This window comes from Lepidochelys kempii, chromosome 2 (assembly GCF_965140285.1).
Source record: "Lepidochelys kempii isolate rLepKem1 chromosome 2, rLepKem1.hap1, whole genome shotgun sequence".
Taxonomy (NCBI): domain Eukaryota; kingdom Metazoa; phylum Chordata; order Testudines; family Cheloniidae; genus Lepidochelys; species Lepidochelys kempii.
Window position 1 is genome coordinate 167,687,976 of NC_136381.1, and position 22,572 is coordinate 167,710,547.

General features: G+C 39.8%; 1 protein-coding gene across 5 annotated transcripts in view; it reads left to right on the forward strand.

Moving 5' to 3' along the window:
- The window catches only part of GRB10 (growth factor receptor bound protein 10), a 263,673-nt gene that overhangs the window by 227,876 nt on the left and 13,225 nt on the right, over positions 1-22,572 (forward strand). For all 5 annotated transcript variants that reach the window (XM_073332709.2, XM_078851673.1, XM_073332708.2 and 2 more), the window contains 6 exons: positions 447-603; positions 8,044-8,159; positions 11,782-11,856; positions 14,757-14,894; positions 15,751-15,861; positions 18,219-18,317. In XM_073332709.2, the coding sequence (XP_073188810.1) occupies positions 447-603; positions 8,044-8,159; positions 11,782-11,856; positions 14,757-14,894; positions 15,751-15,861; positions 18,219-18,317 (696 nt within the window). The remainder of the gene's footprint in view (positions 1-446; positions 604-8,043; positions 8,160-11,781; positions 11,857-14,756; positions 14,895-15,750; positions 15,862-18,218; positions 18,318-22,572) is intronic.

Sequence of the window (22,572 nt, forward strand, 5' to 3'; positions counted from 1 at the left end):
TTTGAAAGGCGAAACAATCAAAAGTTAGTCTTGAGCAAGGGAGCCATTTTTAATGTTTAGAATTCAACGTAATTTGATGTAAATGTTCAAATTCAGTCAACCCCCAAGCTAGATTTTTTTTCTATTTGTTTTTTTGCCAAACGTTCCAGTACACTGGTATTATTTCATTTATGCTTGTTGTATACTGCTGCATAAGGAATCTCTGCTCTCTCTCCCCTTCTTGGTACATGTTCATATTAATGCTGCTCAACCTTCCTTTAGGGCCAGGGTGCCGGGGGAGGGGAAAGGGGATGAGGGGAAAGTAATATAAAGTAAATCATGTGTGTCATTTGTGCTGTCTGCTAAGATTCCTGGAGTTATAAGGAGGGAAGCTATGTACGGTAACTGGTTTGCATATTTTCAGAACACAAGGCCATTGATCTGTAAGTGTATCCTTTATGTTGCAGGATGTAAAAGTCTTTAGTGAAGATGGGACAAGCAAAGTGATCGAGATTCTAGCAGACATGACAGCCAGGGACCTCTGCCAGCTGCTCGTTTACAAAAGTCATTGTGTGGATGATAACAGCTGGACCCTAGTGGAGCATCACCCTCATCTAGGATTAGGTAGGGAACCATCAAGCATGGTAATGTTAACTATGAACATACAGTGTGTAATATAACCATATGGATGTCTTTACAATTGCTTCATTATGGACAAAGGTTTTTAAGTGAGCTGGAATCACTTGCGTGCTTTATACTAATGCGTGTTAAGCATTTGAACCATTTTTAACTCTCCAATATATTTTTTTTCTAGTCTTCATGCTATTCTTACTTTTCTGTGTTTTGAGGCTATAGCAAATAAACAGCTTAGGCAAATTAAGCTTGATCCCTAAAGTGTACTGGCCCTGCGAATCAGCTCAGCTCATCACCAGCTGGGAGACCTGAATGAACAGACTCAACCTTGCATACCTACAGTATGGTTATGAAAGCTAGGTACACTGTGGGGAAGGAGAGGGGGCTGAATACACTTGACTTCAGGGAGGGGAAAGTATTGGTACCGCCACTCACAGGGGATTGGCAATTCCTGGACCAGCGCTGGCATCTGCACTCTCTAGGCAGCAGCTACTCCAACTGATTGAAATTAAGGTGCCATGGTTACAGTTGGCAAGAAGGCAGCAAGAGGAAGAACTGCAGGGAATTAAATAACATTAGGAATTGGTTTAATTACAGTACCTGAAAGAATCTCATGCTACTTAATCTGGCATCTGCTCTTATTTTGTGGAATGGATTTAGTAGAAGCACCATGATGTGCAACTTTTGAATAAGCAGTATGTGAATAGCTTGTTGAAACAATACGGAATTGTATATGATACAGAATATGGCATTTGAAATGTTAATCAATATACTTTGAGGTGAATTGCTGCCTTTTTAAAAAAAATAGTCAATGGCGATTATGATCAAGCAGAAATAAGCAAACCATTAACTGTAATCATGAGCACTGAAATTGTGAACACTATCAGTGGTTTATAAAAGTGTTTTAAAAATCTGAAATGTATTCAGTCTTTACAAATAAAGAAAGAAGTGATTTGCTGGGAACTGTGATACCCTGAATGAATGCTATTAAACACAGAAGTTTACTGTTCTGCAAGTTTACTCTCCAAAATGTCTTACAGTTTAACCCAATTACCAAATTCTTCCAGTTAGATTCTTTTTTTCAATGTAAAAATAGGACTAACTATTCCATACACATGGAAACCTGGTTCATGTAAAATGACAGCTTCCAGCTTTGTTCATAGCGTAAGACAAAATTGACAGTGTAGGTTACAATAGCTACATTTTGTCAGTCTAAAGCACCACATCCACATGTGGGGAGAAAATTATTAAAATTTTAATTTTAGTAATGCTCATTAAACTGCCAGGCCCTCTTTCTATATTTCGTTTCCCATCACTGCTGATTACCAAGGTATTGTGTAAACAGAAGCCTTCTCCTTTGTAATCAACATCCTTCTCCTGCCAGATTCATTCAGTGATGCCACTATTCAGTGTTTGTGACATCACAATAGCTTCCATGGTGACTAATTGTGCTGTCAAACTCTGGTGTGTGACATCTCTGAATGAATCGGGCAGGAGACTGATTAGGAAATCAAAAGCTTCTGTTTACATACAAATAACTTGGTAATTAACAATGATGGGAAAAGAGCAAGATACTTATCAGTCTGAATTTATATACAGTAGAATCTGCATATAGCAGAGCTCCATTTTATAGTGAAGCACAAAGGAAATCCTAGATTGTTTCAGTGAAGTGCAATGTACAAACTGCAACTTGAGTTATAATGAAACTTTCCATGGGGGAAAATAACTCCGAAAAAAGTGTTAGCCAGCCAGTATATCCATTTACAGGTCTTAAAAATATACTTCATGATTTGAGAGTGTATAAAATCTTGTAATTTTTTCAAAGTTGAAAGAGCATCCAAGATAAAAAAGGAATGCAGTTTGCCACCCGAAAGAAACTTCATCTGAATTGTCTGTTCCATAGAGTGGAGGCTTATATATTCAAAATATATATTGCACTAAAGACCATGCGCAGGAGAATTAAAATACCACCCATCCCCCAAAAATCACCAGCACAATTTTGGTTAAACTTATTTAGCACATTCACTATGCAACCAAATTTTGCTGGCACTTGGGTGGCTTCTCTTAGAGGCTTTTATGTGCATGTTTGACATTGCCAGATTGTGGCAGTGGTCTCATAGTCTTCTCTCACCAGCCCACAGTTCAGTCTACAATTAGGTGCCCCATACTCGAAAACCTTCCCTCTACAGATGTGGTTTCTTGTAATACATCTAGGTACACTTGAGATGTGAAACAATCATTCCAGCTGTTTTGGGGTGAGGGGAAAGAAAACATAAGTGATTCTTACGGCTCTGTGAACACGTTTCTGGAAGACTTTTATGACAAAACTGAGCGTTGCTCAGATGGTAGCAGTAGTAATGTTTTAGTTTAGAACGTGGCTCTGAAGTCATCCAAGAACACGGTGGCCCCCTAATAGTTTAAATTTTCCTCCTAACCTGCTCTGCTACATAGGAGCTCTCTTTGTAGAATCAGTTCAGTATCACACAATGGTGGCATAACTTAACTTCTTGGAATGTAGAGTTCGCTGGTTAGTGTGGTAATACTTTAGGTTCCTGCTATCAAAGAGACCTTAAGCAGACTGCTTACTTCACATACACACTCATTTGTATGTCAAAATAACACTTCCACATGCAAATTGCTGCAAATAGCTGTTTGAACATGCAAATTAATTTGTGTATCCAAAACTGTGTTTATAGAAGCAATGTTTTTGATACAGCCTCCAGACCCATTTAGATTCCTGGCATCTAAGGTCACGCTGCACTTTACTTAAAACCTGACATTAAACTCTAAAATTTGAGTTATTCCAAACATTTTATTTGTAGCTCTGAAAATCTAGCTTATTCTTGCAAATGAGTGTCTTCCTTGTGTGCTGCTTTGCTAGTCCTTCTGTTCGTATAGCAGCTTGGTCAGGTAATTGTATTTTGCAGAAGCGAGGCCTTCTACATGGATTTGACATACACAAAGGTGTGAGCCTACATTTCTATATTTGACCCAACGAGGGCCATTTCTAGTTGCTTTTTAGACCGCAAGGCCATCAGTCACCATGTTGATGGCGTTGGTTGTGGCAAAGCCCTTAACAGGGAGGACAACGTGAAGGTTGCCATCTTCCTCTCCTTCTGCTTCACTATTACCTGCTATTTTTTGAAAGGGGAGGGAATTGAGTTATTTCAAAGTTTCTTGTTAATGTCTGATAAAGACGATGATGAAATGAAGTAGTCATGAAAATATGTTCTTTGATCATGTTCTAGCACCCCCCGGCACTTTGGAAAGTCGGCGCCTGTGATGATTGTAATTTGTCCATGTATAATGGCAATGTGGAATTAAATCCTTGTTTGCAATTGGGTTAAAGCTAGGAGACTGTGCATGCTGACGCACAAGAGTAGCATGTTTGACTTCTTGAGGATAAGCATGAAACAACCAGATAAAACAAATAACTTTATATAATTGTTGTGAGTTACCATTTAATAACACTTAAGACACATTTGTGATTCTAATTTTGGAGCCAAAATTTAGTGTATCTCTGAAGTTGTTGTGTTGGTACATCCATAGCCAAGTAACTTGTAGAAAGCCTCATCCCATTAATCAGGATTAATCAGAAGGAATGTCCTTTGTTGCAGCTTGTGTAAAGATGTAGCACACTTACAGCTGTGCATTTGCTTCCCCTCAACATCTAAATCTGCTAAAACGTTCAAATTTTGGTTGGCTTGTATCATCAACATGAAAATCCAAATTATGTTGTGACGGGTTCCCCTGGGGTGCCACCTGGAACTGAGCTCTTTTCCCACCAGCCTGGGTTTCCTCTCCCACTGTGCTGCTGTAATAAGCTGGAAAGCCCTCCGAGCTTGCATTCTCACCAGCATTCACACAGGTAGAGACACATCCAGCTGCAGTTACATGCAGGCTCTCCAACCACCAGCTTCCCAGTTTAGGACCCCGAAGCAGAATCGTCCTGCCCTGGTCAAATCTGGCCAGTATATGGGTTTAACACCCAGTCTGCCTCTCCCTCAATGTGAAGAGGACCATGCACACTTGTGGTAACCAAGCACACCATGCACACTTGAGGTAACCAAGCAGAGATTTTTCCCCAAGCATTCCAGTCAAAGCTCAGTGGTTTAGATTAAAACAAAAACAAGTTTAGTAACTACAATAGATAGATTTTAAGTGATTATAAAGTATAGCAAACACATCAAATCAGATTACCTAGTAAATAAACAAAAACACAAACTGAGCTTTAATATACTAGATAGGTAGGATATGCATTAGCAAAAATTCTCACCCTGAGTGATAAACAGGCTGGCAGATTCTTAAGACACAAACTGCCTTTCCTTTGCAGCTTGGGTTTCCCAGGTTTCATACACAGGCTATAAATCCCTTTACCCTGGGACCATCACTACCTTTGTTCAGCCTTTGTTCCTCAGGTGTTTCCAAGTGTGGTAGTGTTGGGAGAGTGAGGTACCATCATGATGTCATTTTCCCTTTTTATATCTTCTTCCCGCTTGCTGGAAAGCTCTTTTGCTGTAACCTGGATCAAACCGTTCCCATTGTGTAGCACTATCTCTGAGAGGTTTCTATTGTACACAGTTCCTGGGGCAATCCTTGTGCTTGTGTGCATTTCCTCAATAAGCCATTAACATTGCTTGGCCTTTTTACTATTGTACCTGAAAGGCTGCTTGTGGGTGTCTTCAACCTCACGACATGTTGCAGTAACACATACATAGCCAAACTTCATACGTTCACGTATGACGATAGCACATACAATCCAACGAGATATTAATGTCTAGCAGATCAAGACTTAGAATGATACTGACAAGGCATGCGTTGTGCAGAACATATGCTAATTATATGACCATGGTGAATAAGGGGGTGCCAGGGTGTCACATATGTTACTTCAGCAGAAATGCCACCACAAAATTTCAGAGGTAGATAGAAACTAATTTGGTAAGGAAACAAGTTTGTTCATCTCTACACAATACTTCCGTCAAACATTCATGGGGTGTATTTAGACAAACTAAAAGACAAAGTACAAGCCACATTGCTGGCCTAAATTACACTTCCTCAGAATAAGCAAGACACATACTCTGACTACCTTAAAATCGATGTGAGCTTGACACTGTATCATGAAAGATGAAAGACTTTAAGCTCTGTAAGATCAACCAGGAAAGGCAGTGCCTGAACCCAAGGCCCTTTACAGGGTGCAACCCTCTATGAAGTCTGTAGTCTTTAAATTAAAAGACTACTCGGGGGGAAAAACACCCCACTGATCTGTTACCCTGTTGGAGAAAGGTTGAGGTAGCCAGGACCCAAACAGCGTAGTTTTTTATAGATTAAAATTAATATTTCAAATTACATTCGGAAGCCAGTGGAGAATTGGGAGATTTATGGAGCAGATCCTAAGCTGGTATAAGGTGTCACAGTTTCATTGATTTTAGTGAAGTTATGACAAGTTACACTACCTGAGGATCTGCCCCCAGATGTAAAATGCTCTCTGTAGCTAGCACACTGAAAAGGAGGCTGCTTTCTGCCCTTGCTGTATCTTCCAAATGATCTTCAGGGGTAGCCCCATGAAGAGTGAAGTGCAATAATCCAATCTGGTGGCCTCAAAGGCTTGGAAACCTCTAAAGTCCGCAATGAAATGTCACAGTTGAGCCAAATGCAGATGGGGAAAAGACAATTGGCCCTCCAGTGGATCATTACTAATGAAAGGTAAATCTTAATTTTAGCCTACTAAATTAAACAGAAAGGCATGCAAGAATATGCCTGCTTTTGAGATTTCAATCAGTTTTTGCTTTTCATTACACTTGAAATTATCACAAGAGAAGCTTTTCCCATGCTATCTTGATAATTCTGGTCCTGGCTGAAACCTTGAAAGTGTAAAGACATGTGAAAGTGAAGTGAGGAAGGAGTTACCACAGAACCACAAGAGGCTTGAATTTTAGGCAGTTTCAGGTCAGTTGTGTTTTTTGGTTTGGTTTGCTCGTTCCTAGTTATATACTAGAAACCTTGATAATGAACCATCTGAAAAATAGGGAACATGTTGTATGCAGTGATGTTGTAGCAGTGGTTGGTCCCAGGTTATTAGAGATACAAGGTAGGTGAGGTAATATCTTCTCTTGGACCATCTCCTGTTGGTGAGAGAGACAAACTTTCAAGCTTACACATAGCTCTTTTTAGGTCTGGGAAACATACTCAGAGTGTCACAACTAAATATAAATTGGAACAGATTGTTTAGCATAAGTAGGTAACACATATTTCAAGGGACCATTCAAGGTGAAATGTTCTGTTAACACCTCTCCAGTTGTGGAGGGGGGATGGGGCGAATTATGGCTTTATGCAACCAATCTGTTCCGCCTTGTATTTATCTGTGACACTCAGAGTACATTTCCGTGAACTAAAGAAGAGCTACATGTAAGCTTGAAAGCTTGTCAACCGAAGTTGATCCAATAAAAGATATGACCTCACCCAGCTGGTCTATAATACTCTGGGACCTACACGGCTACAGCAAAGCTACATAGAACAGAAGTTGGTCCCTAACAGAGATTACCTCATCCACCTTGTCTCTGAAAAATACTGAAACGTTTTCCTAGAAACATTCAGTAGGCCTACCAGGACACTAACATCATTGTCCCGGAGTAGACTAGCACCAATTGTCCTCTAAAAGTTGTTTTAAAAAACTTTGAGCTACTTGTTTCAATGGAATAGTTCCCATTAAACTAGCTTGTTCTTTCTTTCATATGTATTCTACTTTTGAACTGAATTATAAGAAGCAATAGTGGTGGGATGTTCATTCGTACAAATGACCAATTTTAGTAGCAGAAAGTTGCCCTGTGATAAATACAAAACTTCTATTACTGTCTGTTGGCACTCCTTTAAGAGGGATCCTTTGACTTCTTCTATAATAAACTCAGTATCTTATAAATCTGGCCTGAAGTTTACCTCAGGATCATATTAGATTTTGAAAAGTGTGCTGAATAGGACTTTTTTCACCCACCTCAAGTTACATTGCACGACTTAATGGTGGTCCCATCACACTTGTTTCTTAAAGTTGTCCCCACCCCTTCACTCCCTTACAATAGACCAAGTACCGAAAGAAAAATTTAGTTTGTATTACTCAAGTTTCTTGCAGTCATTGGGGTACACAAACCATCCTATTACCTCTTCGTTCCCAAGAGTCCTTATTTGTCGCGAAACCCTACCATGTTAAATCTAAACCATTTTTAAAGCAAAATTGCTTTATCTATGGTTTTATTCCTCTAGGTCCAGTTTCAGCATAATTTGAGGCCTATAAAAGCTCTTTTCCCACAGAGGCTTTTGTTAACTTAATACAGAATTTCTGTGTAACAAATGAATTCAGAGCAGTTTCACTTGTACTATTTGGAACATTTTCCTTTTTTCTACCTGATTAGACATTAACATTGTATTTTCCCTCCACAGAGAGGTGCTTGGAAGACCATGAGCTCGTAGTCCAAGTCGAGGCCACTATGGGAAGTGAAAGTAAATTTTTGTTCAGGAAGAATTATGCAAAATATGAATTTTTTAAAAATCCAGTGGTAAGTCTCATTGTCCAGAATGACTGTAAAACTGTCTGGGGGGGGGGACAGAAGCTGTTGCATACTGTCTCTTAGTATAGTGCTTAGCACAATGGGGACCCCACAATATGTTATATATGTTAATAATGAGCATGGTAAGGTCTTGGTTGTATAAAACAACTTTCTTGAAAACAAGTAACACAGTTGCCCAGAGATGCTTAACTTATCTTGTGCTCAAAAATGAGAATCTTGATGGTTATCAGACTGCACAATCTGATTGTTTCGGGGTGGCTGTTCCTGTGTCTAAGAATGACCATACAAAGGGAAAGCCCAGCTTGGTTTTTCTAAGCAACAGCCGTTCAGTTTATTCATTATCCTGAAAGTTATTAATTGATCTGAAGCAAGTTGACCAAATAAGGTGAATATCCAGACCTCTTAGTTTCTGCCAGTAATGAAGAAACCTGTGAGTAACCTCTAAGGTGCTTGTCATACCTGATTTTATCAGTATGTATGTTGAGCAGGGGTTCATAATAGGTAAACCTACTACTGTTTTCTAGTGGGTTTCTTCTTTCTCCTTTGCGGATCAAAGTAACCCTACCTCTCGTTTTCCTCTCCTCCCTTCTGCCTATGAAACTTCAGTTGGTTTTGCATTATATCACTGAAACTAAGGTTAGTATTAGAAGAACCTAAACGCTATTGTGATTTTAAAGGTATCGCAATCTTTCTGAGCTTATTTGGAACAAGATTTTCAAACTTGGCCAGACATGGCCTAACGGGTGCGAACCTTAGTTGAGTGCGCACACAGATATTTGCAGATCCAGCTGTTGGTGTATGTTTGGCAAACTGCCCCAGCCGTACCACCTTGAAGTATCTGGATGGATTGTACGTGATTTATAACCTTTGCATTTCTATAGTACTTTTCATCTGATAACCTCAAAGTGCTTTGACCTTAAGCCTTGCCACACCCATATGTTATGAAGCATTATTTCTGGTGAAAAGTTGGTGAACTAGCACATTTGTTTCAGTGATTTACCTAAGTTGGTAGCAAAGGTAAGAATAGAACCCATAATGTTTGGCTTCCAGTCCCATGATCTCACCATCAAATGATGCTTCCTTCTTTTTCTATACCAGATCAGGCCACTGATCCCTTCAGTCAGGTGTAAGCATCTGGTGTTGGCTAGTACTTAAAGGAAGATGGTAAATTTAATCTTCATAATTCACCTGGCTAATTATATGACGGGGCAGTAGGGTGATTTCTCTCTCTCCCTCAATCTGTTAGTGCCTTGAAGAATGAGACTTTTATTAGCTGAAGTAGAATGAATAGTGTTCCTAAGTACAATAGATTTTATTGCCGTTTAGCTTGTTGGCAACCTTTTAATTTGGTTTTATAGATACCCGTACATTCAGCGTTCTAACAATGATTAATAGCTCAAAGAGTAACTTAATGTGATGAATTTATACTGGAAGCATATCATGCTGTACACCATGGTACTTATGTGATAGACATTTTAAAATGTGGTACAGAAAGACAGCTAGGAAGAGGAAGTCTGAAATAAGGTAATCCTTTGAATATTAAGTTTTTTGACTTTGGTAAATAATGAGATCATAATATGGAGCATCTGTAGAACACTCAGAGGATTTAGAAACACCATGTTAGTGTCAAACAAGATACTTGGGTCTAAAATAAATGACTATGCTACAGTGACGGTTATGTAAGAGGAATGGATGTTTACTTAGAGCTTGTTAGTATCCAGTCTGTGCAGCAGAGAATGCTGTACCAAGCCTGCAGATCTTGTGTATTTATGCATGTTCAGAAAATTTTGTATTCATTTTCCTGGAACACTTTTTAGCTAACTGTTCATTATAAGAAATAGATTGACATTGCCCTGAACATAGTAAATGTATTGGAAAAGATTTTGAAAGGGGATTTGTCTTGATAGATTGAAAAGTGTCAAGATTTCAGCAGAGTTGCTAAGCAAATGGGTGTGGGGGGGGGAACCTAACAGTTACACATGAATGCTTTCTCATCATTAAAGTTTGGGTAATTAATATGATCCATTCTGGTGGAACTGAACAACTCTGGAATCCAACCCAATACAACACAGAAAGGTGCTTTGGTTAGAGGGAGAAAACAGCTATTTTAAAGTACTTATGGGACACCCACACCCATTTCCGTAGTAACTGAGCATCTCACATTCTTTAATGTGGTTTTCCTCACAACACTCGGTGAGGAAGGTACTGTTATCCCCATTTTACTAATGGGGAGCTAAGGCACAGAGAGCCTAAGTGACTTGCCCAGGGCCACACAGAAAGTCTCTGGCAGACCAGGGACTCTAATCTAGGTCTCCCAGGTCCTCAGCTAGTGTCCTAACCACCATACTATTCTTTCCCTCCATTGCTAGAAACCAGAGACTGTAATTCCTAACTCCTCTCCCTACCTCGAAAGATGTCTTAGATTGAGTTTTCTATTGTAGAGGAAGGAGAAGAATGTTATGGAGAATTTTCTTTATCAAAGATAAATTTATCCTTCATTTCACAGATGGAGAAATGTACTTATGAAATATTTCAAACTTTATTTTTTTTTTAAAAAAAGCCATATCAATGTAGTTTGGCAGGGAGGAAGAAAGTGAATTGGGCTTGAAAGCTTTAGCATCACTTACGGTGTAAGGCAGGGGCGTGCAAACTTTTTGGCTTGAGGGCCGCATTGGGTTTCTGAAATTGTATGGAGGGCCAGTTAGTGGAGGCTGTGCCTCCCCAAACAGTCAGGCATGGCCCGGCCCGCACCCCCATCCGATCCCCCCACTTCTCGCCCCCTGATGGCCCTCCCCGGGACTCCTGCCCCATCCACCCTTCCCTACTCTTGGTCCCCTGACCGCCCCCGGACTCCCCGCCCCTAACTGCCCCCGCCACCCCGTCCAACACCCCCCCCCCGACTAGCTCCCGGGACCCCGTCCCATCCAACCACCCCTTCTCCCTGACCACCGCGCACTCCCTGCCCCTAACTTCCCCCCACCACCCCATTCAACCCCCCTCTCCTTCCTGACTGCCCCCCCATGACCCATGCCCCATCCACCCCCCCGCTCCCTGTCCCTGATCGCCGCCCCATCCAACTCCTCCTCCTCCTTCCTGGCTGCCCTTCCAGTACCCCTGCCCCCATTCAACCCCTGTTTCCCGCCCTCTGACCGCCCTGACCCCTATCCACACCCCTGACCACCCCCCAAAACTCCCCTGCCCTCTATCCAACCCCCCCCACCCCCTTACCGCACTACCTGGAGCAGCGGTGGCTGGCAGCATGGCTGCACCAGGACAAGCAACCGTGCCGCACAGCACAGAGCACCAGGTCAGGCCAAGCTCTACAGCCCCTACACCCAGAGCATTGCGCTGCATAGCAGTGTGGCTGCGTGGGAGGGAAAACAATGGGGGAGGGGCCGGGGGTGAGCCTCCTGGGCCAGGAGCTCAGGGTCGGGCAGGACGGTCCCACGGGCCACAGTTTGCCCACCTCTGGTATAAGGAATTCTTGAATTCAGTTAAGAATAATCATGATAGAAGGTGGAGACTGGAAAAGATCCATCTGATCTAGTCCAGTATGTAAATGCAGTCTGACTCCAAACTGTCTTTCCTCCTACCCCCCCACCCCTTGTAGAATTTCTTTCCGGAGCAGATGGTTGCCTGGTGCCAGCAATCAAACGGCAGCATCCCGCAGTCGCAACTTTTGCAGGTATTCTAAGACAGTCTTGTGCTAAAGTAGTCTTTATAAAGGGTGAGGGGGGAAGATTAAAGAGGACTGGAAACGTCATTGGGAAAAGAGGAGATTTTAATTTAGCGTATGTTCATACTGTTGAATATTTTTGCCGATTTTAGCCAGTCTAATTTAGATTTTAAATAATGGTAAACGTTAACTGTTAGTAGTTAGTTTGCCTTTGCTCACTAAATTGCCATCTGGCCTTACCATGGGCTGCTGTTAAGAGTGCCTCTGATGGCTAAGCTGTGAGAGCGCTGTGTGTGTATGTGATCTATGTCAGTTTGCTGACCACCCAGGTTACAGCTGCACAGCAGCTAAAGGTATACTTTCCAGATCAGGTAGATGTACACGTGTTAGCTTTGATTGAGCTAGTGAGCTAAAAAATAGCAGTGTAGCTGCTGCAGCGTGGGTGGCAGGACAGGATACCTGCCTGAGTACAATCCCATCCAAGACCCTATGTATGTACATGGACATAGAGTTTGTGATGCTTAACACCAGTGGGAGTTATGCATCTCATCTTCTGAGGCACTTTGCAAAATCCCTCTAAGTATCTATCTGCATCTTTACGTGCCTGAATACCTTTAGAAATCTGACCCATGGTGGCCAGAAACAATCTGTCTATTCGCTAACTATGTTAATATTTCCCTTGTTAAATAAATCAGTTTTAAATGCAAAACTTGTTCATCATAAATTTCCTTTTTCCTTCTTATGTATCCAGCACATTTATGGTAGTTTTATTTAACTAACACAGTTTTCAAAGGCTGGTTTTGTACAGGTTTAATTAAATGCCAATTTCTTTCCAAATGCAGCCTGACACAAATCCTGAATAAAAAGTACCTTCGTCTAGTAAATAAGAAACGAGTTGCTCACCATTTGCTAACATCGTAAAAATTAAGAATCTTAAATGTATGTTAAGATATATAACTGCTTTAATAAATGTATGTAAAAAAGTGTACCTTCATGGTTAGAAAGGATAAGTACCAAATTTAGTGGTAAGTTTATTTGCTTTCACATAAACATATGTCAGGTTGATTCTCATTGGTTGGTATAACCACTTTCTTATAAAAATAACTAAAAACTTATAAATGCAAAATAAGATTAAAACCAATGGTTTAATACATCCTGAATGGTACTAAAGGCAGACAAGAGAAAAGAAATATACCATAGATGCTTGCCTAAAGTTTTGTAAAAATTATATATATACAAATACAGTTTGAAACAATGCTGCATACATATATTATACCTTATTCAGTTCAAAGCAGTTCATAGTTCTTATAAAGGAGCATGTTGTGTCAATATGAACAGAGCACATGCTGGGCATCCTAAGAGAAGCAGACATTGACCTCCAAGATTCTTTACCTCGTAACAGGGCTTACATACTTATTTTTACCAGGCGAATAAAAACCAGGGCAACACAAATATAGAAAACATCAAGTCTTCTATGGAATATTCAAAGGGCATGAAACATAAGTCCTAACTGACTAGCTTCACCCAACAGCCTGCTGGCTCTGGGTTAGACAGATTTTCATGTCTAATCAGCACTCTGACTTACAAATGTATTTCTAAAGTGACTAGGATTTTCAAAAGTGAGTTACCTAAAGTTAGACACCTACATAAGTGGCCTGTCTTTCAAAGTGCTGAATGCCTAGCAGCTCCCACCAACTTCACTGGGTTTACTCTTGATTTACATTCCATCACTCTTAATTTATTTTGTCTTGCACGAGGTGAGAAGAGAACATAGCAATAGCTGCCAGGAGAAGCAATTCAGGCTCCGGTGGAAGATTGAGTATTTGGGGACAAAGAGGTCCTGAGCTCTGTAGCCCTTGTCCTTCCCTGCTGGTAAACAGTGGTTTTAAATGGAAAAATTGCCTCAACAAAATTTAAATTTGTTTAGAAAAATTCTTACCAAAATCATGGCATTGCAGCAAATACATATACTTGCAGCGTGCCTTATATTAAAATATCTGAGCACAATACTGCCTCAGCTAGATGACCTATCTCTTCCAGCCCTACAGTTCTGTGATTCCTTTGCCTGAATGCATATTCAGCTGTTCCCATTAGTTCACCTTCTAGCATCTCTGTATACGTTAGAAATAGCATACCAACCCTAATTTCTTAAAATATTTCTTGGTCCTGACTTCTTGGGGGCTTTGTAGTTGTTAAGATTTAGTAGAATGCAGTGTATTTGAGTTACTGAGTGTGAAATGTTCTGCTCCTTGTGCATACCCCTGGGCGGGACAGAAGGGGGTACACATGATATTAATTGGTGGTGGATAATCCGGAAACTGGCTGTTCATTATCTAAATTTGCTGGATGAAGTCTTGCATTCCAGTCAGTCGTTTCCAAGCTACACTTGTTGGCACATTTCTAGTGGCTAGCAAGATTCTTAGAATTAATAAGCTGCCTGTGACTATGCTGTGTAAACGTTGATTTGAAATATCACTTCGTACTCATCAGTGCAAGAGGAGTAGAGGTATGGAAGAATGGTTACATTCTGTATTGGCTAGCATCACACCCGGAGCAAGGAAGACCTCCAGTGTTTCTTGCCTGGTAAACAGGAATATGCCAATGTGCTAAGTGTAACTAAGGGTGTGTCTAGACTAATAGTTAGTGCATGGCAAGCTGGGGTGTAAATCTGCAACGCTGTAGCCTGCCACACACTTAACTGTCCATGTGGACCCAGCTGCTGGACACCAAAAGTTCCCTAGTGCATGCTGATCTACTTTGCTTTGAAAGAAGATAGCAGCTCTCACTCAGGAACATTCAAGTCTAAATCAGTGACTGTGACTGACTGCTCCTTGCTACAGGTGTGGTGTTAGCTCTGTCCATGTTTATGATACATAATCAGATAATTTTTTAATTTTCATCTCCCACAGAACTTTTTAAACTCCAGTAGCTGCCCTGAAATTCAAGGTTTCTTGCATGTGAAAGAGTTGGGTAGGAAATCGTGGAAAAAGTTATATGTGTGTTTGAGAAGATCGGGACTTTATTGCTCCACAAAAGGAACTTCAAAGGTAATTTAAAAAAAAAAAAAAAGAATTGCGCTACTAAAATTGTTGATATGTAAAATGAATTTCTACTTACAGTAGATTTTTTAATATAAAAGTTTCCACAGAGTTTTCTTTAAAAAAAGGAGATGATGCAAAACAATAAATAAATTATGGGCAAGTAGCAAACAAGACTTGGGTTGCTACATCCCTTCGTCTTGAATATCCATCTTTGAATTTATTTATTATAATAATAATATACTCAAATATACGTGTGATTTTAATATATAAAAATATATAAGTGGCTACCGAAGTTGCATTAAATGAGAGTTTAGGGATTGGGGAGAAAAGACTTGCTTTATAAGTGAACTTCTTATGGGTTTATTTTAGATGGTAACTAAAGGCTGAATTATTAAATTTGAAAAACTTTAATCAGAACCAGTATAGCGATGTAGAAGGCAAAACCCACTTTAAGCATCATTTACATCATACTGGAATGTAACTGTTTGTCAACTTTCTGCATAAACTCCCTCCCTTCTCCTGCTATTGTGTAGTTTTGCGGGGGTTGGTGCTTTGTTTTGTTTTGGGGTTTTTATTGGTCTCATGGTATTTCCCTTGCAAGCAAATATCTCAGAAATACAGATCCGTTTGTCAGTATGCGTCCTGAGAACAATTTTCCCTTTACAAATGTATAGCCAATCTGAAGAGGTCAAATTGTTCATTTTAGTATATGTTAAATAAAACTTCAAGTGCTTAGAGAGAGGCAGTTTAAATGTGCATACACTGCCCTCTGATGGATGTTATTCTTCAGAGAAGGTATGGCTGGCACTGAAATGTTTCAGTGGTTTAATCCTACAATTAAAAAGGTACAATATTTCCACAGGAGCCAAGACACTTGCAGTTGTTAGCTGACCTAGAAGACAGCAATATCTTCTCATTGATAGCAGGCAAGAAATTGTATAATGCTCCTGCAGACTATGGATTTTGTGTAAAGGTAATTCCTCTCATTAACTTGTTCCCAAGGTGGAACTGAAATCGTTAGCATTTTTTTAAGCAAATTTGTGATACCCTTACTCACTGTGTGTAGAAGTTTACTCACCAAGTAATCCTGTTGACTTCAGAAGGACTTTTGGAGACTGGTACTAGGCAGTGGGAAGGTGAGAGTAGGAGGGCAGCACAGTCTGACCAAAAGGAATAAAACTTCGGACAGCAGCAAATCGAGTAACAGTGACAGTTGTTCCAGGTTGTCCATTTACTAATATAGTGATTTATGTCTAAATAATGCTATAAACTTTACGTTTATTTAAATGTAAAAGTCAATGGCATTTTCAAATAACTGAGCAGACAAGACCTCACGAGGTTCCACAATGGAAAACCTAGAATTGCATGCTTGTGTATTACTCTTGGATTCAGAAGCTCTGATGTTAGTACATGAGAGGGCCCCTGAAGCTTTAAAAATATAATCTGAGGGTCATGGGCGTTCAGTTTCTGTGTGGGTTTATTTTAAGTATCAGTGCTTCTATGCTGTGAAATCCTGGAATGTCTTTTGGACTGGCAGGTTTGAGTACAAAATCATCTAACTGCTGTCAGGTAGTGAGCCTGTTGGATGGCCTTGGGGTTATATGTTCAAACACTCTCTCCAGACATTCACATATAGTCTCTACTTTTCATACCTTAATCACTGTGAAAAGGAAAGTTCCTTGTGAGAGCGAGTGCCCAAATTACATAGCAGAGGATCCCACTCTAAACTGAGGTAAATGGACCAATATGACAGGCAGCTTGTTTGCACTTACTTTAAAGCAGAATGTCAGTTTGAAAAACGAAGAGTAAAGTATATTGGGTTGGTTTTTAACAGTTATGCCTGGCCTACCTGCAGCTTTTGTACTGGTATAACCATGTGAGTTAGGGGGATGATTTTTTTCTTTGACCAATAAAGTTATATCTGTACAACCAGTAGAGTGGTTGCAGTTATACCAGGATAAAGATACTCAACTGGTATAGCTTATCCTTATATGGGAAAGGGAATTAGACAGAATACTTTTTACTAGTATAATGCCTGCCATGCTAGGGGTTGTACTGATATTAACTGAACCAGCATAGCTGAAGTGGTACAACATTTGTGTATAGACACACCTCAGTGTGCCTCCCTCTTTCTCATTGTTGTCACCAACATGCCTGGTAACATTTTTTTAAAGCACGTAAATCCAGTTGTCTATCATTTGGGTACTGTTGAAAATAAGGCTACCTACTGTGTGTCTCCATGTAACAGGTCCCAGATGAAAATCTGTGGAGAGGAGTGGGGAGACAGGCATGGGGGCTGCTTTTATTGATGGGTTTGTGGTGGTGGAGGCAGTAGAGAGTAGTTCTTCATTTCTGTGAACTTGTCTCTTTCCTAGCAAGTACCGTTTGGCTAGAAATAAACTCTTTCCCCGGGTAAGGAAGGATGGCTAGTGGAGACATACTGAGTTAACCAGGGAAAGCCATTTGTATAGGCATTGAAGGGGTGGGGTAGAGCTCTCCTCCCCTCTTATATGGGGCTCTCTAAGGCAATGTATGTAGCTCCTCACAAGGCAAACCTGACATTCTCTGGCCTCTTATCTGCAGAGGTGTGGGTAGCTCCAGCGGTAATATTTCTGCCTGAGTGCCATTGGCAGAGGGGACAGCAGGAGCTGTTAGGGTGGGTAATTGTCAGGTAAACTTATCTGTCAAAAACATAAACTCCCATTTTTTTTGTTTTGTTTTAATTACGCACAGTCTTCCTCATTTCAAGTGTAGGTGGTCAAAAAAACACTTCCAAGTAGTGTATTCATCTTAACATGAACAGTAAGAATGCAGGAAAAAACACACTCAGCAATAAGATAATGGTTATCTGAGGAGTGGTGTGGTTAAGGCACGGGACTGAGTGTTGGGAGATCTGGTCCCTGCATCCAGACTTCGTGTGTGACATTGGATGGGTCAGTTCATCTCTCTACTTCCAAATCCCATCTTTAAAATGGCACTAACAAAGCCTTCATTTGCAAGGTTATTATGGGGATTAGTTTACTTAAATTGTACAGTGTCGTGATAGCCTTGGATACAAGATGTTTGAGTGGCAGAGTGTTGTAAAATGGCAAAGATTACAAACTGATCATTCTTCTTTTATTGGGGATCAGTCAGGGAAGTTGGTTGCAGACTTTTCTCTCCAAATATATTTTTGCCTCCACTGAACAGAAGTTCAGTGTGAGCGAGTATTTTTTTTTGACACATACTTCCCGTTTTTTTACTCTCTGTGCCTGCCTTTCCTATACAGTACATGTCAAGTGCTGTTGCTTTCCTGTTAAATGTAACTGAATTCTCTCTTACATTTTGTAGCCCAACAGAGTGAGAAATGAAACTAAGGAATTGAGGTTGCTGTGTGCTGAAGATGAGCAGAGCAGAACATGTTGGATGACTGCATTTAGACTCCTCAAGGTACCTACTTTCTCATAGCCTAAATTAGACTAGGTCTACAGCTGTCTTCATATTCTTGAGAGATTTCAGCTTTCCCATACTATTGTGCACTGAATACACAAGGCAATATTTTTATGAAGAAATCCCTAGTTACTCTTATCGAACTGCTCACTTATGTATCCCAAGGTCAGCTATATTCTGTAGCAGGTACTTCCATTTTGGAAAGTAAAATACTGGATACAGCTTTTAATCAGAAGCTTGTAACCACAGCATTAGATTATATTCATTGCACGTATAAATAAAACACAATCCTGGCATGGCAAAATATAAAGTATATGTTTGCCTCAAAAATCAAAACAGTCATTGGTTTTAAACTCATCATGTCAATGCAGAATCTACCAAAAAAAAAAATATATCAAGAGTTTAGGTAAAGTATTTAGGCTCATTAACTTGCAGTGATTTTAACTAGTACAAGATACTGTATAGTGTCCTGTTCTGCCATTTTGTTCAGAATCTTTGTTTTCTATTTCCTGAGGCAAATTGACTTTTAAAAACTGCAGTGGTTTTTTGTAGTGGTTTTGTTTAACTGGTGTGGCTTCTAATAAAACATGATTCAACATCCGACCTGGGTCAAGAGTATGTATATCTGAGAGCAAGGAGTGAATATGTTTTGCATTGGAAGGGGTGCATGGAAGGACACTTAACTGTATACTCTCAACAAAAACAGTAGTATTAGCTTCCTCACTCAGCTGGCAGGGTGATGGTGTAGTTAAGAGTCTTGTATGATAGATTGTGTTGGAGTGGGGTAAAATGGAGAGAAACCTCAGTGGGAAACAATCTTTTGTGTTCTAGCAGAGAAGCAATGGACTGTCTGGCCCCCATCGAGGAGGAGGTTGGTTAGAATCTACAGATCTGTAGAAGTACCCTTTATAAATTCCAACCATGAAAATCTCGTTTAGAGGAGAAGAACCTAGAGGCTTTCAGAGCCTCACTTTTGTCAAGGGCAACATAAATTCTCTCCTGTCTCATCCATGAAAAGCCTCCCCTCCGTGCTAACTCTCAATTTCTGTGCTACAGCTTTATGTGAATATAGTGCCACTATGTAAGGTGGATGCATAAGAAGTCAGATCCAGGTGGGCAACACAAATTTAATGTTGTCTTCTTAGACTTAAATATTCCCAAGTGACGAAGGGGTGCCCAACTCCTGAGACACCTTGAAGGGCCAGATTTCAGAGGGGATGGGTACTCAGCACTCTCTGAAAATCAGAGGTCTTTAAGGTGGGTGAAGAGTCACCCCAAATCACTTGTCACATTTTAAAATGTATCCCCTAGATTCTAGTTAATGCATTTATAGCATCTCCATACACAATGTCACATCATAACCAAAAGGGCAACTTGATGCTGGGGTCAGCCAATGGTTTTGTATTCTTGAGGCTAAACAGGAAGTTCAGTATCAACGCTACAGCCCGCAGTGCTCCAGTAGGAATGTGGCACTGTCTTAACTGCAGGATAATTCTACAACCTCTGAGGTTAACATTATCACTTTCTATTGTAATCCATTATCAGTGGCCAAACCGTCCCTCACACAGGATGTTTACCAGGAAGTATTGCAGAGTACGCAGAAAGTTCATAGTTGTATATTTACCTTATTCTACAACACTTTTATCCCCAGACCCACTCCTCAGTTTTAAAAATTTGTCTGGCTGGTTTGTCTTTAGTCCTGGCTAATTTCCAGACAAATGGGATAGAAAGTGGTAATTTTAAATTTGTGTTGCATGTCATGTAATTTTTATCCCCCAAATTACTAAAAAATTTAGTCTTGAGAAACAAGATATGGTGGTTCAGCTATCCATGAATTGTTTCTCTAGGTGCCAACTCAGAGATGAGACTTCCACTGTTAGTCGCAGGGGTTCTTCTACATACTTTAGGGGCATCATTATTGAAGCCAAGCAAAATAATCACGATTATTACCTTTGGCTATTTTATTATATAAAAAAGGAAAGGAAAACAAAAGACAGAACACAAATGATAACTTGGCTACTTCCATTACAGTCTCTTCTGGGTGCCACTCTGTAGAGAGTAGACATTGCACCCTTGAGAACTGGCCTTTCTTCGGTGGAGCCACTTTTCTCTTCATAAATTGAGACCAGGGTCTTATTCCCAAAGTTGCTGTGAGCCCAATTTCAGTGCATCGTTAGAAAACCAAGACTGTTTATAAATGTGCAAAAATTTTGTTGCAAGGCAGGCGAGTCCTGTTGATTTTTAGGAATAACAAACAGTTTGTTTACTTTTCCCAGTTATAATCTTTACCAAATCTTAATAAATCAAAGAAAGGATTTAAATCAGTTACTTAGAAACCATTTATGGATCTATCTTAAGACAGACCAATTAACGAATATTAAGAATCCTAAATCCAGTTAACTATTTTTCTGTTTATCAGTGTCTACACAGAAAAGAAAAACCTGGGGCTGGCCCATGCCAAACAAATTGGGCTGCGGGGCTGTTTCCTTGCTGTGTAGACTTCCGGGTTTGGGCTGGAGCCTGAGCTCTGGGACCCTCCCACCCAGCAGAGACCTAGAGCCCAGGCCCTGTCTCCACTCCAGACCTATCTGGTCTCACTATTTGGTGGTTACCAGGAGAAGCTGTTGACATCTTAAGTTAAAAGAGCATTTCCATATCCCAATAAAATCACTTCAGGAGTTTTTAAATCTAATCTCTTGGCTGTGTGTGTTGGGGGCTCAGTTTAGAGTTTTTATAATCTTCTCCTTCCTATTTTCATGACATTTTAAGAAAACATCTTGTCGGCTTGTTTAGATTCAAAGTTGGCTGCTGTCATCCTTTCACTGGCTCCATGCCTTCAGGGTTTGGTTATGGGTACACCTTCAGCTTCTGAATATGCAGTATGCTTAATGAACATGTGACACATGTCTATTGGTCTTTGTTCTCTTGTGGCAGGAAAACCTTAGATAATTTTAAAGGTTAGTTTTAACTTCCTTTTTATCCAGGCGTTTTCTGAGAGAGGTTCAACAGGAACTGAAAATCTTTTTTAAAAAATCCAAACACTCTCTTGTTCTTTTGTATTGAAGTTTTTTAGTTCTCCAAATAGGCTCTTAAATTTAAATAAATTCTTAGATTTTAGCTTAAATAGTTACGAAAAATCATCAACTTCTTTAGAAACAATTTTTGCAATGATTTGGAATGATTTGTCTAGTCTTCCTGAGTTGGGTGAGGGAATTGCTGCTTGAGTATGCCAGATAGTATGCTAAATAATCTCAATTAATATAAATATTTTATACTTACATCAGTAATCAGTTTAGCAAGGTCACTGGATTCCATGATAGCACATAAAGCATTTTACCATTTACATAGCAATGATTTTAGGAATTACATTAGAAGTTTTGCTTTTATGTAACATATTCAGAAGTATGCATTTCACCAGGGCTTGCCATCTCAACATTTAAGAAGTAAACAAAGGTTTTCTACAAAATATTTCTCAAGTATAAATGTTTTTCTTAAGGCTTCAAGGAGCAAGATTTTAGAATGACTGTGAAATAATTCTCTTTACTACCAACTTTTTTGCTTCTGATAATACGTCCCTATACATGACTTCTTTTTCCTGTTAACATCCTCTCGAAGTCAGGACCTAACTCTTTTGCAAGGTCTGTTGTTTGAGATAAACCATTTCTTTTCCAACTGACATTTTAGACAACAGATGTGTCCTGTTCTGTGATAAGATGCTCTGGTTTGGATGCCTTGTAGGCCAAACGGCGTTTACCAGTTGCAGTATACAATTTGCAATTAAAAACTACTATTAAATATTCTATACCAAGCACCAATCACAACAACCAAGCTTACATCCGTTTTTCAAAACATAGCAGATAAGACATTAGTATAAAAAAATAAAGCAATATGGGAATTAAAAAATGCATTTCAGAGTTAGTATAAATATCCCTAGAGGTAATACAAGTGGTTTTATCTCCCTGGACACTTGGGGAGTTTGTCACGTTGACAGTCAACAGAATTCCTAGGAGTTTCCTTAGCTTGGACATTTCATATGATAAAATAAATAAAAATATGTGCCTCTGAGGAACTTTTCTACAAGCACCGTATGCATGAAAGTAATGATAACCATCTCCTAATACTCAGTAAAGGTACAGGCAAGTTTGTAATGACCTAACATTAGAAGAGTAAATTTATAATAATTTTATCAAAGTTCCTTTTGCATCAGTAGTGAAGTTCCTCTATCACACACGCACATATGGAACTTCAGCTTTTC